Source organism: Prunus avium, chromosome 4 (assembly GCF_965620075.1).
Source record: "Prunus avium chromosome 4, drPruAviu1.hap1.1, whole genome shotgun sequence".
NCBI lineage: Eukaryota > Viridiplantae > Streptophyta > Magnoliopsida > Rosales > Rosaceae > Prunus > Prunus avium.
In genome coordinates this window covers 31,545,223-31,563,546 of record NC_142287.1, presented here as the reverse complement: position 1 = coordinate 31,563,546, position 18,324 = coordinate 31,545,223, and the positions used below count along the sequence as shown (strand labels likewise).

Genomic DNA, 18,324 nt, shown 5'->3' with positions numbered 1-18,324 from the left:
TTTTTCCTCCCAAACAAAACCATCATTTTCATCAATTATATTGCAGTCGTTGACAACTGTTAATGTTAACGAAAAACACTCGAAGAATCAAAATATAAGAAAAAGAAACTATTCGTGTTATTACGAAGTGCAATAATGAATGAATGTTTCTTTATAACTATATGTTTATTTTTTATACAAGCGATATTGAGAGAGAAATGTTTTATCACACATAGTGCCAAAATGTATTGAGAGTTCAAACCTAATACTACTAGTCAGCAAGTTAAGACCGATTTTCACTGAACTAGGCTTTAAGTGTTAGTTTAATAACCATAGAATGGAGATTCGATGAACTTGATAAAAAGTTTGGGTCACATCTTCTCAATTACTATTTAATGTCGGATGTGAGCGAATGGCACACCAAGGTTGACAAAGGAACGTTGTATGTCTCGTCTGGTGCGCCCAATCTCTTTCAAACCAGTTGGACCAAATTGATCGCCTCACATGCGCCCAAATTTCAATAGTCTCTCACGGAAAGGCTAGAATGAGGAGGTTGAGTGAGGAGGTTATTTGAGGAGGTGAAATCTCACCATCAACAACAAAAAACAAAGCACATGGGGGGTGCATTGGGGGGTCCACACCCCTTATAGAAGCTCCCAGTCTCTCAACCCCAGCTTTGCCGGTCTGGTCCGGTTGTGTGTAGTGTAGGGCTGAACCTTTTCAGATTAGCGTGAGCTCTAATTCACTGCAATTTTTTTTAAAAATAATTAAAATTGTTTTTGAAGTCAATAAATTGAAATTTGGTGCTAAATTTTATGAAGTCCACCCTATTTAGTGAAAATTCTCTCCATCTCATGAAAAGTTTGGCCACTCCAACCCAAAAAAAGCCAATCAGTCATCCATACATAATAGATGTAGAAGAAAATTTTTTAGTCCACATTTATCAATATTTTTTAACTATTTAATTTATTTATTTATAAAAAGTCTAGCAGTTGGTCAATCTAAGTGGTCGGGTCGGGCGTTTAGAGCTACGAAATTTTGAACACAACTGATGAATGTTCACATGCAATTATAGATATTAGATATATGACCAGTCTTGGTTTAGACTTACAAGATTTTCTTTACATTACAATACTTACTAGATTGAATTATAAGTTGGAAGTTGTATATTTGCCGCATTATATCAACAGTTGACAATCGTACGTAATATATACGACTGTATAAGTATAGCTAGCAACACCTAACCTTGGGTTTTGGTTTGTCTCTCCACACAGCATGCATGGTGAAAACCCTAGCTTAGCTAGCTAGGAGAGAAAAACTACTGCTATGATATGAGTAAAAGACTAAATTCTCCAGTGAATTTTTTTATATATTCATCCAATGATGACTAAAATATTGTATAAATGCTGCGCAGTGATCTGAGATCGAAGCCAAATTACTTTGGTCCTTGCCTGCCTTCCTGCATGACAAGATAACGTGCTTAAGATCTCCACGCATTAAATAGGTGGTCTTAATTACGATTTAGCCAATATTAAATTAATTATTGTTCTTAGTTGCTTGCTGCCTCCCTGCTGGTGCAAACGAGGTCTGAGATTCGTTGTACATGCATGATGCAAGTGACATTACACATGGAAATGGTTCATCATGATTCATGAATCTTCTTCCAAGGTTAGAAAGACAACTAAATTTAAAAAACATCGGCAGCTCAAGTTTAATTAACATTTATTTGAATCTTTTGTTGTTGTTAATTATTCAAGTCGGGATCTACTATATTAATTAAGTGCACTAGTAGTTTTAATTTTTCTACAAGGATTATTTCTTTAGGCTATGTGTTGATGTCAAATGTCAACGTTCTTTTACGAAATATATGATATTATGTTGTCAAATTATCAATCTAGATTTTTGGACCGTAAATTTAAATAAAAATACACTATGATACAAACTTATGATTCCAACAATACAATATGTGTCACCCATTGCTCTCATGATCCATTTATAATTCAGAATTTAATTTAAAAAGTTAGTGGGGAATTAATGTTATTTTACTTAGTAATTTCCTCTTGGTCCTTAATTGTTATATAAAATATTATGAGAAAAAGGCTTATAAGAAGTTGGTCTATGCCAATTAATTTTAAAGTGGAACCTCAACTTCCTTCGATAAGTTCCAGTTGGATTAGTGGATGACTTGAAGTCAGCTCAACAATATCAAACATAATGCTTCTTCTTTCTCTCTTTCTTTCTCAAAGAATCCAACTTTTTGCATACGGTTCTTAGTCAAATTATTGCCACAGCCGATGCCATAGATTTTTATTTTTACTTGAGTGGATTGAGACAGCCCTAGTGATAATTATTTGATAACAAAAATAATTGATCTAATCAACAAATTGAATATATCCTTAATCTAATGTCACGTCTTTTGGTTTTAATTATTATTTTATAAAATTGTTTTAATCACATCTTTCTAGTTCATATTTTTCTCATCTATATAAGTATGCAACTATATACTTTTTTTTTTCAACTATAATTTATTTTATCAAGTTGTACTGGTGGTGATAAATGTCAACTTGATAAATTGGCCGGTGTGGCCCCTGTAAAATAATATAACACAACAACACAACCCCCATCTGCTTACTTTGTAACCCCTGAAATGTCATGGTCTTTCAAGTTTCAGTTCACCTTACATGATTTTCCTTTATGAGCTCAATCAATGCATATATACCTCCAATATTTTTTTTGATACACGTGATATTGGGGGATGGAAGACTCGAACTTGTATGCTTGGATTGAATGCTTAGGTAAATAATGTTAATCACTTAAGCTACAAATCACTTGCTCAATGCATATACTTCGATTTGACACTGTTTAAGGGTTCCAACGCCTTGCAATTCGATTCATCGTATTTTCTATGAAAGTAAACACTTAAAGTCAACTATAAATGCTAATATTCCAATGGCTGCTTGACCAAAATTATCTTATATAATTTAATTATATTATAGAGATAATTATTTCGCGTATTCGGTCAATTAAAGACCTTTGAAATGGTACGTACTTTTGCATCCTTTAAAAAAATAATAATAAAAAATATAAAAAATATGCCATCTTTAGTTGCCAGTCCAAGACGTTATTTATATTTATTTACAGGCTGCATACTTTGACTATATAAATATTGTCAAGCTCACTGTCACTGACTCTAATCTGGTTTTACGAAGTTGGAATATTTCGCCACGCACATGTCATCTGAAAACAAAAGTTCAAAATAAATTAAATGTTTCATCATAAAACAAACAAAAGAAAAAAAAGAAAGAGGTGGTTGTTGAGACCTTGGCATCAAAATGTGTTCAACATGGAGCATATATATATGCTGAATTACATGGCTCAAGCCAACTGACATTTTATACATCAAGTGGATAGATGTAGAACAAATATTAAACCGATGCCGTTTTAGTTTTGATTTTAGCATGTTCGTCTGATGCCGTTTTAGTTTTAATTTTAGCGTGTTTGTTTGTTGCTCTTTTGAGATTGATACTTTAAGTGTCACGTTGATTTAAATTTCTATTAATAAAAAAATATTTTGTTTAGTAGGCTGAGTGACCAATAATTGAATAATATTCCTTTTAGTCCTAGTATAGTTGCATTTGTTTATGGTATTCGGCAAAAGACAGCCACCACAAATTCCAAAGACCCGGCCCTGATGTTTTAATTTTAATTTTATGGTGTTCCGTCGCTTTTCATTGAGAAAAATGAGCTCTTTAAAATAGGTGAATCAAACTTGGCTGCAGCCTGCACAGCACTCAACCTTTGAGGATTTGTGTTTTTGTTTATTTTTATTTATAGATCGTTTAACACCCCAAAAAAAAAATTAAGTATAGAGTAAATCAACCAGATTAATTAAGATATCAAACGTGAAGCCAAATCTTTTGAATTGTGAAATGGAGCCAAGAATCTTGCAATTATTTAAGATATCATAGCTAATGTCTTTCCTGTGAGTTTCTCAAAATTGCATTATTTCATGCCGATTTTGATGTATAGTTTACTAAAATAATCAAGATTAGAAATCAGGAATGACATTGCATTACGTGATTTCAAAGTAACCACTCAAATCTTTTGAGTGGATCTCGAATTCCTCTCCATTAGTACTCGAACCCATTTGGCAACATTCAAATTATACTCATACTCAAGTGGTCAAAATTTTATTCCGTTTGGTAAGTTGGATTGGACTAGATATTTTCAATTCAAAAGGATATGAGTCTTAGTCATTGTTTGGTGGGCTTAAAGTATGTCATGGACTAGATATGTGCCTTGGATCCAAGTTGAAGCCAGTCGTCCGTCCTAAGAATTTAGAAGCAATGTACATATTTTAGACCTAAGAATCTAAGAATCTAAAAAAACATCTAAACATCGTTAAAAAGTTTCAATTTGAACTAACTTTAGACTCCCAAATATAATTTAAAGATTTATATTGTACATGAAAAAATGTACCTATCAATAAATTTTTAGGAAACACCTCCTTTAGAAGTAATGTACATATTTATTGAGAATATGAGTTTTCAACTTTATAGTGTTAACCAGATAATAATATTTGTCGCAATTCATCATGGTGAGCATAATTAGCCAATTAAAAAGCTAGTAAACTTGGCACAATGAGTTTGGAGAAAGTCCACAGACTTTTTCTCTGAAATGATGATGACTTGGTTGGTGAGAAGCCTGCACATAAGTGGCGCATAAGATGAAGACAAGACTTGGCATCTTGGAGCAGGTCATGCGTTGGTAAATATTATTGAATTCTTTTAATAATTCTAAAACTCAGTATTTAGCTAAACAACCCAACAGATTGTATTAAAAATCAGAATATCTTGCAGCATTTGTAGTTGAATGTTCAAAGTTGACGACTTTTGGCGTGCTAATAATATTGCAGCATATTGGACTTGGGTTCTGGCTCTTTATAAACCCAACATTCCAAGCTTTCTAAACATCACTACTTTGCTAACTCCAACCCATCATCATATCAAACAGTTTGAGGGTTGAGATTGAGAGCACAAAACCATGGAGACCCTTTACCTTGCCTTGTCTTTGGGTGCTGCTTTTTTAGCCTTTATCATCTTTGCATTCAAAGGGAAATCAGATGATGGCAAGAACCTTCCACCAGGGAGCATGGGGTGGCCTATTGTGGGTGAAACTCTGGAGTTTCTGTTTGGGAAGCCAGAAATCTTTGTGTCCAAGAGGATGAAGAGGTACTCCCCTGAAATCTTCAAGACCAAGATTCTTGGAGAGAAAACTGCCGTTATTTGTGGTCCTAATGGACACAAATTTCTGTTTTCTAATGAGCAGAAGTACTTCACAGCTTTTCGACCACATTCGATGCAAAAGATGTTTCGTTCGTATAAGGCTCCAGCAGCTGCTGCTGCTGCTGCTGCTCCTCCAGCAGTAGTACAACCTGCTCGTGACGAAGAAGCCAAAGTGTTGAGGTCACCGGGGTTTTTGAAGCCAGAAGCATTGGTAAGGTACTTGGGGGTAATGGACTCTATCACCCAAGCACAGATGAAGGCCTATTGGGAAGGCAAAGATGAGGTGGAGGTGTACCCTCTGACCAAGACCCTCACTCTAGGCCTTGCATGCAGATTCTTCTTGGGCATAGATGAGCCAGACAGAATTGCAAGGTTTGTGAGCAATTTCGATGATGTGACTCTCGGGATGCATTCACTCATTCTGAATTTCCCAGGAACAACATTCTACAAAGCAACCAAAGCAGCCGATGAACTTCGAAGGGAGTTGAAGATTGTGATTCAGGAGAAGAAGGCTGCAATGGCATCAGGAGCTCCCATGCATGACATATTGTCACATATGATTGTGGCAAGTGACCCAACTGGCAAACACATGCCTGAGGCTGAGATTGCTGATAAGATCATGGGTTTGCTCACAGCAGGATATAGCACTGTGGCTACCGCCATGACTTTCTTCATGAAATTTGTTGGAGAGAATCCAGACATTTATGCTAAGGTCCTTGCTGGTAATAATCACCTCAACTTCACCTTTCTAATTGATTTTCAATAGCTGAAACTGGAGATTTGGTTATTTTTTTGTACTAAAATTTGATTTGTCATGTAAAAACCAGAACACAAGGAGATTGCAGAATCAAAGAAGCCTGGACAATTTTTGGAGTGGGATGACATCAACAAGATGAAGTACTCATGGAATGCAGTGAATGAAGTGATGAGATTCACACCACCACTTCAGGGGACATTCAGAGAAGCCTTGACTGATTTCACCTATGCTGGTTACACCATCCCAAAGGGCTGGAAGGTAAATATGTCACCTATGCTGTTAAATTTTTTACTGATAACTTGTTCATATTTTGTCTGCCTTTTTAGCTTTTGGATTGAAACTAAAATCTTAAATATTATTCTTATGCAGGTGTATTGGACTGTAAGTACAACAAACATGAACCCACAGTACTTTCCCAACCCAGAAAAGTTTGACCCCTCAAGATATGATGACTTGAATGCATTCCCAGCTTTCACATTTGTTCCATTTGGAGGAGGACCAAGAATGTGTCCTGGCAAAGAGTATGCAAGGCTTGCAATTCTCACTTTTGTTCACAATGTGGTGATGAGGTTCAAATGGGAAGTATTGTTCCCTAAGGAAAAGATCACTGGCGACATGATGCCTACCCCAGAGAAAGGACTTCCGGTTCGCCTTATACGTCACTAGGCATCCATCTGTTATGAAATTTTCTGTGTTTTGAAATATTGTTCTTATTTGTTTCCCTTCAGGTAATGATGCAATCATGTGATCATTACCTTATAACTAAATGAGTAACCCTTTTTTTATTTGTAAATTTGGAAGTTCATTAGAAGAGATAATAATAAATAACATTTTGGGAGACATTGGTGTTATATTAATTTGTTGATTTGGCCATCACTTTCTTCTGCAACCTCTCTGCAGAACTGGAAGAAGTGTAAATAAATCATATGTTATAACTTGAATCTTGAAATGTGAATGAGTGGTTTGGTTTGCCATGGATGGTCTTCTAAAGTTGGCTTTCAGTTTAATGTAGACCAATTGATAAATTATTGTTCAAGTTGGTTGTAAAAAAACAGAGAGATAAATCACTAGTTCTTAATTTTTTCGAGAACCTTTCCTATTGTGAAGGGCGATAGTATTACTAAACTCACACACACTACACGGATGTCACTTGAACCCAGGACCTTTCTTGGAGAGAGCAATTGCTCCAAACCACGACACTAGTTCTTAGTTAATCTAAAGACAATCGGCCATTTTTAACATTTCCGCTATGATGCTTTTCATTCAAAGCATGATCAATGGAGTCGTTTTGAATTTTTTTAGAGCATGACCCTTTAGCCATTTTGACTCTACTTTTGGTTCTACTTTGGACCACCGCATTTTAAAAACAGACTTTCAAAGAACTCAGTCCAGCAATAAACTTCTAAATATTGGATCATCATGCCACAAATTATAGAAGTTAAACAAGGAAAAACAATTTGGTATTGCTTCTTTAGTAATGGACACCATCAGCAGACAGATTTGAGCTGTAACCATAAACCTTTTCATGCAGCACATAACTGGTAATAACATATGCAAGTTGCAATATTTCTTGGTACCACATTTTTTTCATTTCTTGATGCAGTTCTGCCTTTTGGGGTTGAATCTGTTAGGGACAGGAACCAGAATCAGAGTAGCTAACAATAAATTTTAGAATGGCCTCCTTCCTTAGTTTTATTTATTTATTTATTTATTTCCCTCAGATTCTAATATTTGGCAGAATTCATCTTGGTGCTGAGTTAACATATGTTTGGACTTTGGAGAAGCCCACAGAGTTTTGCTTTGCACTAATGACTTGTGGGTGGGCAGAACCCACTATAACTGGAACAAGAATACAAGCCATGGTAGGGCATCAATTATTTTTTATATTTTTTATTTAATACAAGACCACTGATCTAGATCCCGTTGGCCGGCATAAATTGGTTTAGCAAGTCATATTGTTGCCTGTAAAAAGTAAAACTCTTTAAATATTAAAAACCTCAAGACCCATCAAACCAACTTAAACAGAAAATCTTGCAGTATTTCTAGTGGAAACATGATTTCTATAAGCCAAGCCTTGGTATCTTTAACGGAGCAAATAACCATGTGTTTGTGTAACTCTACTGGTAGATATGTGAATATTTTATTAATGTTACGCATATGGATAGTTGAATAATTTATATGAAAACAAGTACATCTTCGGAATATTCAAACTTGACAACTTTTGGCTGCGAACTCAAAGTTTGACTTTGACGCAGTAGGACCTGGCCCTATATAAACCAACCTTTCCAAGCTCCATAAACATCACTGCTTTCTTAGCTTCAATCAATCTCAGCTAACAGTTCGAGACTTGATCAATAACAACCATGGAAACCCTCTACCTTATCCTATCTTTAGGTGCTGCTTTTTTAGCTCTAACCATCTTTGCATTCAAAGGGAAATCAGATGATGGCAAAAACCTTCCACCGGGGAGCTTGGGGTGGCCTATTGTGGGTGAAACTCTGGAGTTTCTGTTTGGGAAGCCAGAAATCTTTGTCTCCAAGAGGATGAGGAGGTACTCCCCTGAAATCTTCAAGACCAAGATTCTTGGAGAGAAAACTGCCGTTATTTGTGGTCCTAATGGACACAAATTTCTGTTTTCTAATGAGCAGAAGTACTTCACAGCTTTTCGACCACATTCGATGCAAAAGATGTTTCGTTCGTATAAGGCTCCAGCAGCAGCTGCTGCTGCTGCTGCTCCTCCAGCAGTCGCAGAACCTGCTCGTGACGAAGAAGCCAAAGTGTTGAGGTCACCGGGCTTTTTGAAGCCAGAAGCATTGGTAAGGTACTTGGGGGTAATGGACTCTATCACCCAAGCACAGATGAAGGCCTATTGGGAAGGCAAAGATGAGGTGGAGGTGTACCCTCTGACCAAGACCCTCACTCTAGGCCTTGCATGCAGATTCTTCTTGGGCATAGATGAGCCAGACAGAATTGCAAGGTTTGTGAGCAATTTCGATGATGTGACTGTTGGGATGCATTCACTTATTCTGAATTTCCCAGGAACAACATTCTACAAAGCAACCAAAGCAGCCGATGAACTTCGAAGGGAGTTGAAGATTGTGATTCAGGAGAAGAAGACTGCAATGGCATCAGGAGCTCCCATGCATGACATATTGTCACATATGATTTTGGCAAGTGACCCAACTGGCAAACACATGCCTGAGGCTGAGATTGCTGATAAGATCATGGGTTTGCTCACAGCAGGATACAGCACTGTGGCTACTGCCATGACTTTCTTCATGAAATATGTTGGAGAGAGGCCAGACATTTATGCCAAAGTCCTAGCAGGTGATTAATCTCCTCAACTTCACCTTACTAACTGTTTTTCAATTGTTCATTGATTTGGTTATTTGTTTTTTGTGCTAAAAATTTGATTTGTCTTGTAAAAACCAGAACACAAGGAGATTGCAGAATCAAAGAAGCCTGGACAATTTTTGGAGTGGGATGACATCAACAAGATGAAGTACTCATGGAATGCAGTGAATGAAGTGATGAGATTCACACCACCACTTCAGGGGACATTCAGAGAGGCCTTGACTGATTTCACCTACGCTGGTTACACCATCCCAAAGGGCTGGAAGGTATATCTGTCACACTCATATCACTCTTTTTTACTGCTGTGAAAAGTGAAATTTATTTTTCACCTCTGTAAAATTGTAATTTCTTGGCTTAGAACTAAAGTTTTTACTTTGATTTGTTTGCAGGTATATTGGACTGTTAGTACAACAAACATGAACCCACAGTACTTTCCCAACCCAGAAAAGTTTGACCCCTCAAGATATGATGACTTGAATGCATTCCCAGCTTTCACATTTGTCCCATTTGGAGGAGGACCAAGAATGTGCCCTGGCAAAGAGTATGCAAGGCTAGCCATACTCACTTTTGTTCACAATGTGGTGATGAGGTTCAAATGGGAAGTGCTATTTCCTAACGAAAAGATCACAGGTGACATGATGCCGACACCGGAGAAAGGACTTCCAGTTCGTCTTCATCGTCACTAGGCATCAGATTATTTTGAAATTTTTTCTGCTTTGAAATATTCTTCTTTTTTTCTGTTTTTGTTTTTTGTTTTTTTGTACTATCATGTGATATTGGTATCCCCTTTTCTATTTGTATATTTCATGTTGAACTAGAACAGATAATAAATATACATGTTGAGACTCATTGGTGTTATATATGTTGACTTTGGCCATAGATTTGGTAGGTGAATGTGTGAAAAAGCTATCTTCAAACTACAATTGGAATTCGACCCAAAAAAAAACTACAATTGGAAAATCTATTTCTTTTTTACCTCTATTAAATGGTAATCTATATTATAGCACTACTCAATTACCTGGTGTACATCATGTTGATTTTATTTGTACTTATTTGAAAATATTAGGTTGTAACTAATAACTAACATGATTAAATCATTATTTTGTTTCTTTGAAAATAAAAAGGATGTTAGAATGTTGTAGAATTAGACTAACTAACTTAAAAATATGCAACACAAAAAAGAAAAAGAAAATAAAATAATTGGGCTTAAGCCCAAACCTCCCAAACAAAATCAAATTGCACATAAATATCGATAATATTATCGTTTTTTCTGGTCATGGATATTTCAGAACGTATCCATACACATATCGTATAAATATCAATAATATCGATGTCGATAATTTGGCTCACACTTCAGCAATATTTTGTCAAAATATCACTATAATATCAAAAATATCGATGTAATGGAAAATAAAAAAAAACACAAAGCACCCACACAAAGGGGATTCAAACCCTTGCCATTTCACTCCTCCAACACCTTAACCACCATGTTGCTTATGTTTTTGTGATAATATGCTAAAATATGTATACTTATATTGTTTTGTTTTGAATTGTTTTTGCAAGAATTAGATTTTCACATGAGAATGTGAGTCTTTGACCTTTCCTTTTTAGGATAGAATCGAGCGGCTCATGGAAAGAATCCGAGACCCAATCTTCAAATGATTTTCCTTATGGACAACGTCAACCAATCTCGAATTCACATGAGTGGCATGTCAACAATTACATGGAAAACTATTTTGGGGATTTATCATTTGATGAATACTCACAATACACTTACTCTACACATAGGGATGATGACGATACTGAAAATTTTGAACCTCATAGTCACTCATGTATCTTACCATGCAATGTATAAAGTATAAAATATTGTAGTAAATCATTATATATAAATTATTATGGTGTGTTTAATCTTCTTTCATTAATTACTACATATTTTCTACACTCACACTGTTTGTCAGCTCGCTGTATAATCAATTTAAATCAGTTAAACCCATCATGCAATGAATTTCCTTCCAATTTTTTGTGATAAACTAATAGATAATTGACTAAATAAACATCCTCCAAAGTTTCAATAAAAATTTCCAAGTTTTTTTTACAATTTCCTTGGTTTTTATTCAATTTTTATCGATATCAATAATATCCCGATATTTCTATCAAAATTTTCCCGATATTTCTATCAAAATTTTCGTGTTTTTGGACTACCTATATTTCCGATACCATCAATATTTTAGACCTTGATCCAAACAAGTCTGCATCCAAGTCTCCTACACAAAACTTTACGAAGCTATGGGAATTAGGGGGCATCAAACATGCCGATCCAAATGGTAAGTAATTGTGATTTTGGTTCGGTTTTGAAAATCACTAAGTCAAACGGTTTCAAAACTAAAGGAAACTGTATTGTGTTGTTTCGAACTTATTCTACACTGCTCTAAACCAGTGGCGGTTCTAGGATTCAAAAGCCGATCGGGCAAAATTTATATATTAGGTTGTAAAGAGAACCAAATTGTTCATTGTTGATTTTATTTGTGCTTATCTGAAAATATTAGGTTGTAACTAATAACTAACATGATTAAATCATTATTTTGTTACTTTGAAAATAAAAAGGATGTTAGAATGTACTTAAAAATATGCAACACAAAAAAGAAAAAAGAAAAAAGAAAAAAATAATTGGGCTTAAGCCCAAACCGCCCAAACAAAATCAAACTGCACATCCAGCAAATTAGTCACCTTGTTTCTTTCTTCTTTTTCGTTCTCCGTTCTTCCCTCCCAAACACCCGATATAAACCCTACCAGAACCAGCCCTGATAATTGAAACATGGATTTTTCCAGCTGGCGTGTAATTGCCCCGTTGTCTGATTCAGATGACCTAAGCCGTCGGACATATTTTTTTGGGACCGCTATCGCCAGCAGATGATTGGGCTAAACTAGTACTGGATTTCAACCATCTCTTACTTGATTTTCGTTGTTATACTCAATACAATGGACTTGTTTCATATTTTAATCAACATAAGTATTAAAACTTGAGTTGGATAAGTTTTCGAAAAATCGGCCTAGGCGGCCGCCTAGGCGCTAGGCGGGAGGACACCGTCGAGATTTCACCGGTTGGATGGATAATAATGCAGATGATGATTTTGTTGCTTATGAACAACCCAACTTCGTAAATGCAACTGAGTCAGAAGATGAGAAGACATCTATATCATTGAAAAACTATGTAAGGTGATTGATCAAAGGTCTATCCCCTCATGGCGTATTGTTGTTGTCATGCATGAGGTGACTCCACGGTTTCGCACTAGTACTGGTGTAACAGCAGCTAAATCATCCATGGAATGTGAGAGAGTGAGAATTGATAGTCTGGAGACAGTGAGACTTGATAGCTTGGAAGCTAGAGAAGAGAATTTTTAATACGGGGTAAACTTTTACCCCAGCCGTTAAAATTCTTCTTAGATATACAAAAGAAGTAAGACATAATACAATGCTGCCAGATGACTAAAGATTAGAAACAATAGAGAGTACACTCATGAAAATATTCTAGGATTGAAGATGGGCAAGTAGTACCACTCACTGAGCATAGCTAGCTGCTACTATGGTACCACCAAAGATGGAGGCTGCCACCAGCAACCACTTCTGCTTTGATGGGCAGTAGAAGTGTTCCAGAACGGAGAAAACTTCGCATTAGTTCGATTCCTAGTGATGAGTAAGGCGAACCGGAAGTCCTTTCTCTGGAGTCGGCATCATGTCACCTGTGATCTTTTCGTTAGGAAATTGCACTTCCCATTTGAACCTCATCACCACATTGTGAACAAAAGTGAGTATTGCTAGCCTTGCATACTCTTTCCCAGGGCACATTCTTGGTCCTCCTCCAAAGGGAACAAATGTGAAAGCTGGGAATGCACTCAAGTCATCATATCGTGAAGGGTCAAACTTTTCTGGGTTGGGAAAGTACTCTGGGTTCATGTTTGTTGTACTAACAGTCCAATATACCTGCATACGAATAATATTTAAGATTTTAGTTTCAATCCAAAAGCTAATAAGGCAGACAAAACGTTAACAAGTTTTTCACAGCAGTAAATTTTTTAACAGCATAGGTGACATATTTACCTTCCAGCCCTTAGGGATGGTGTAACCAGCATAGGTGAAATCATTCAAGGCTTCTCTGAATGTCCCCTGAAGTGGTGGTGTGAATCTCATCACTTCATACAATACATTCCATGAGTACTTCATCTTGTTGATGTCATCCCACTCCAAAAATTGTCCAGGCTTCTTTGTGTCTGCGATCTCCTTGTGTTCTGGTGTTTACATGACAAATCAAATTAAGCACCAAAAAATAACCAAAGCTCCAATTTCAATTATTGAAAATCAATTAGTAAGGTAAAGTTGAGGTGATTATTACCAGCTAGGACTTTGGCATAAATGTCTGGCCTCTCTCCAACATATTTCATGAAGAAAGTCATGGCAGTAGCCACAGTGCTGTATCCTGCTGTGAGCAAACCCATGATCTTATCAGCAATCTCAGCCTCAGGCATGTGTTTGCCAGTTGGGTCACTTGCCACAATCATATGTGACAATATGTCATGCATGGGAGCTCCTGATGCCATTGCAGCCTTCTTCTCCTGAATCACAATCTTCAACTCCCTTCGAAGTTCATCGGCTGCTTTGGTTGCTTTGTAGAATGTTGTTCCAGGGAAATTCAGAATAAGTGAATGCATCCCAACAGTCACATCATCGAAATTGCTCACAAACCTCGCAATTCTGTCTGGCTCATCTATGCCCAAGAAGAATCTGCAGGCAAGGCCTAGAGTGAGGGTCTTGGCCAGAGGGTACACCTCCACCTCATCTTTGCCTTCCCAATAGGCCTTCATCTGTGCTTGGGTGATCGAGTCCATTACCCCCAAGTACCTTACCAATGCTTCCGGCTTCAAAAACCCCGGTGACCTCAACACTTTGGCTTCTTCGTCACGAGCAGGTTGTGCTACTGCTGGAGGAGCAGCAGCAGCTGCTGCAGGAGCCTTATACGAACGAAACATCTTTTGCATCGAATGTGGTCGAAAAGCTGTGAAGTACTTCTGCTCATTAGAAAACAGAAATTTGTGTCCATTAGGACCACAAATAACGGCAGTTTTCTCTCCAAGAATCTTGGTCTTGAACATTTCAGGGGAGTACCTCTTCATCCTCTTGGAGACAAAGATTTCTGGCTTCCCAAACAGAAACTCCAGAGTTTCACCCACAATAGGCCACCCCATGCTCCCTGGTGGCAGGTTATGTCCATCATCTGATTTGCCTTTGAATGCAAAGATGATAAACGCTAAAAAAGCAGCACCCACAGACACGGCAAGGTAAAGGGTCTCCATGGTTGTTGCTGATCAAGCCACAAACTGTTAGCTGAGATTGATTGAAGCAAAGCAAGCAGTGATGTTTAGGAAGAGAAGCTAAGCAGGGAGTGATGTGTAGGGAGCTTGGAAAGTTTGGTTTATATAGGGCCAGATCCCACTGTGTCAAAGTCTAACTTAGAGGTAGCACGCCAAAAGTAGTCAATTTTGAACATTTGGAAGGACTAATTCTCATTAATTAAATATTCATGCATCTACAAAAGGTATTATAATATTTACAATACAAACACATGGTGACTTGATCCGTGGATAGATACCAAGCCTTGGCTTATTGTTAAAAAATATATATATTTAATCTACAAATGCTGCAAGATATTCTGTTCTTGGGTTCTTTTAATTATGAAAAGAGTTTTACTTTTTACAGAAACATGAGTTGCTCAAAGAATTGATGCGCACCAACCAGGATACTGGCCATCAATGCATAGAAAAGTCCGTAGGCCACACTTGCATTTCCATCCTTCAGGCTCATAATTTGCATATGGTGGTCTTGAGCCAAGCCTGCTCAGCCCTCTATACTTTCCTTCATTTTCCTCATGTACTGGAAGTCCTTCAATGCCTTCAACTACCTAAAAGACATACACTTATTGCAAAAGAAAACCAAAAACTAATTAAAACCCAGGTAGGGAGAGCCTGAAATGTACCTGTTTTGGGTCAAAGGTAGCATCTTAGGGATGTGGGTTTTGGTGTTGATCAGCTATATATAGAAACTAATTAGCAACATGGTCTTGATCAGCTCAATTCTGTTTGTTGGAATTGTCTGCTGATGCCAAATTGTTGTTTAACTTCTATAATTTGTGGCATGATCCAATATTTAGAAGTATATTGCTCGACTGATCGAGTTCTTTGAAAGTCTTTTTTTTTTTTTTTTTTTTATTTTAATGTGGTGTTCCAAAGTAGAACCAAAAGTAGAGTCAAAATGCTCTAAATGAAAAGCATCATAACTGAAATGGTTTCTCATTTCTTGTTTAAACTCAGTAACTTGTTGCATGATATATATTAGTGGAAGGCATATACTTCTTCTTTTTTGCTGCCTTCAAGTCACCCAGTATAAATCAAAGTTAAAAATTGCCAATTGTCTTTACATTTGCACGAGATATTGTGATTCTTAACTAAGAACTAGTGATTTAGCTTTCTGTTTTCTTACAACCAACTTGAGCAATATTTTATCAGTTGGTCAACAGTAAACTGAAAGTCAAATTTAGAAGGCTATCCATGGAAAACCACTCATTCACCTTTGAAGATTCAAAGTTATAACATATGGTTTATTTATACCACTTCCAGTTCTGCAGAGAGGTTGCAGAAGAAAGTGATGGCCAAGTCTCTCAAAATGTATATTTATTATTATCATTTCTAATTCAACTTGAAATTTACAAATGAAAAAAAGTGCTACTCATTTACAGTTATAGCCTTCTAATGCAACTTAGCCATTCATATGATCATTATACAATATATATATATATACAAGTATGTAGAGAACAATCTACAGTTATAGCAAGCCATTATCATAAACATAAATATGGAGTTGTGGCCTAATAACAACGTAACTGACAACTGACTATTACCTATCAGTAGTAGGATTAACTATTGTAATTGAAATACTATTGTAACTCCCTAATACATTACCTGAAGGCTGAAGGGGGGAAAACAAAAGAACATTATTTCAAAACACAGAAAATTTCATAACAGATTGATGCCTAGTGATGTATAAGGCGAACTGGAAGTCCTTTCTCTGGGGTAGGCATCATGTCGCCAGTGATCTTTTCCTTAGGGCACAACACTTCCCATTTGAACCTCATGACCACATTGTGAACAAAAGTGAGAATTGCAATCCTTGCATACTCTTTGCCAGGGCACATTCTTGGTCCTCCTCCAAATGGAACAAATGTGAAAGCTGGGAATGCATTCAAGTCATCATATCTTGAGGGGTCAAACTTTTCTGGGTTGGGAAAGTACTCTGGGTTCATGTTTGTTGTACAAACAGTCCAATATACCTGCAAACAAATCAAAGTAAAAACTTTAGTTCTAAGCAAAGAAATTACTATTTGACAGAGGTAAAAAATAAATTTCACCTTTCACAGCAGTGAAAAAGTGTGATATGAGTGTGACAGATATACCTTCCAGCCCTTTGGGATGGTGTAACCAGCGTAGGTGAAATCAGTCAAGGCCTCTCTGAATGTCCCCTGAAGTGGTGGTGTGAATCTCATCACCTCATACAACACATTCCATGAGTACTTCATTTTGTTGATGTCTTCCCACTCCAAAAATTGTCCAGGCTTCTTTGAGTCTGCAATCTCCTTGTGTTCTGGTTTTTACAAGACAAATCAAATTTTAGCACAAAAAACAAATAACCAAATCAATGAACAATTGAAAAACAGTTAGTAAGGTGAAGTTGAGGAGATTAATTACCTGCTAGGACTTTGGCATAAATGTCTGGCCCCTCTCCAACATATTTCATGAAGAAAGTCATGGCAGTAGCCACAGTGCTGTATCCTGCTGTGAGCAAACCCATGATCTTATCAGCAATCTCAGCCTCAGGCATGTGTTTGCCAGTTTGGTCAGTAGCCTCAAGCATATGTGATAATACGTTATGCATGGAAGCTCCTGCTGCCATTGCAGCCTTCTTCTCCTGAATCACAGTCTTCAACTCCCTTCTAAGTGCATCGGCTGCTTTGGTTGCTTTATAGAATGTTGTTCCTGGGAAATTCACAATAAGTGAATGCATCCCAAGAGTCACATAATCGAAATTGCTCACAAACCTTGCAATTCTATCTGGCTCATCTATGCCCAAGAAGAATCTGCAGGCAAGGCCTAGAGTGAGGGTCTTGGCCAGAGGGTACACCTTGACCTCATCTTTGCCTTCCCAATAGGCCTTCATCTGTTCTTGGGTGATAGAGTCCATTATCCCCAAGTACCTTACCAATGCTTCTGGCTTCAAAAACCCAGGTGACCTAAGCAGTTTCGCTACTTTGTCAATAGCAGGTTGTGCTAGTGCTGGAGGAGCTGCAGCAGCTGCTGGAGCCTTATACGAACGAAACATCTTTTGCATCGAATGTGGTCGAAAAGCTGTGAAGTACTTCTGCTCATTGGAAAACAGAAATTTGTGTCCATTAGGACCACAAATAACAGCAGTTTTCTCTCCAAGAATCTTGGTCTTGAAGATTTCAGGGGAGTACCTTCTCATCCTCTTGGACACAAAGATTTCTGGCTTTCCAAACAGAAACTCCAGAGTTTCACCCACAATGGGCCAACCCATGCTCCCCGGTGGAAGGTTTTTTCCATCATCTGATTTGCCTTTGATTGCAAAGATGGTTAGAGCTAAAAAAGCAGCACCTAAAGATAGGGTAAGGTAAAGGGTCTCCATGGCTGTTGCTGATCAATTCTCAAACTCTAAGCTGAGATTGATTGAGACTGAGCAAGCAGTGATGTTTAGGAAGCTTGGAAATTTTGAACATTTAGAAGAAGGATTCGTTTATCGTTTGTAATAATAAACCATCCATATACGTACCATTGACTCATACATCTGCAAAGATCCATCCGTACGTAATAATATTCGTTATGATAT

At 37.1% G+C, this 18,324-nt stretch overlaps 4 protein-coding genes across 4 annotated transcripts; 2 read left to right on the top strand and 2 right to left on the bottom strand.

Annotated features, from left to right (window-relative positions):
- The first annotated feature begins 4,935 nt into the window (after positions 1–4,935).
- Positions 4,936–6,861, top strand: LOC110764932 (beta-amyrin 28-monooxygenase CYP716A378-like). Its single transcript, XM_021967981.2, has 3 exons — positions 4,936–5,986; positions 6,092–6,279; positions 6,391–6,861. The coding sequence occupies exons 1-3, from the start codon at positions 5,023–5,025 to the stop codon at positions 6,685–6,687; spliced, it is 1,449 nt and encodes a 482-aa protein (XP_021823673.1). The 5' UTR covers positions 4,936–5,022; the 3' UTR covers positions 6,688–6,861.
- A 1,456-nt stretch (positions 6,862–8,317) lies between these two features.
- LOC110764933 (beta-amyrin 28-monooxygenase-like) lies at positions 8,318–10,224 on the top strand. Its single transcript, XM_021967982.2, has 3 exons — positions 8,318–9,348; positions 9,454–9,641; positions 9,765–10,224. The coding sequence occupies exons 1-3, from the start codon at positions 8,385–8,387 to the stop codon at positions 10,059–10,061; spliced, it is 1,449 nt and encodes a 482-aa protein (XP_021823674.1). The 5' UTR covers positions 8,318–8,384; the 3' UTR covers positions 10,062–10,224.
- Positions 10,225–12,748: 2,524 nt separating this feature from the next.
- LOC110764934 (beta-amyrin 28-monooxygenase CYP716A378-like) lies at positions 12,749–14,828 on the bottom strand. Its single transcript, XM_021967983.2, has 3 exons — positions 13,766–14,828; positions 13,474–13,661; positions 12,749–13,356 (listed from the first exon to the last, which is right to left on the bottom strand). The coding sequence occupies exons 1-3, from the start codon at positions 14,721–14,723 to the stop codon at positions 13,060–13,062; spliced, it is 1,443 nt and encodes a 480-aa protein (XP_021823675.2). The 5' UTR covers positions 14,724–14,828; the 3' UTR covers positions 12,749–13,059.
- Positions 14,829–16,162: 1,334 nt separating this feature from the next.
- LOC110764935 (beta-amyrin 28-monooxygenase-like) lies at positions 16,163–18,307 on the bottom strand. Its single transcript, XM_021967984.2, has 3 exons — positions 17,169–18,307; positions 16,877–17,064; positions 16,163–16,753 (listed from the first exon to the last, which is right to left on the bottom strand). The coding sequence occupies exons 1-3, from the start codon at positions 18,121–18,123 to the stop codon at positions 16,457–16,459; spliced, it is 1,440 nt and encodes a 479-aa protein (XP_021823676.1). The 5' UTR covers positions 18,124–18,307; the 3' UTR covers positions 16,163–16,456.
- Between the last annotated feature and the right edge of the window lie 17 nt (positions 18,308–18,324).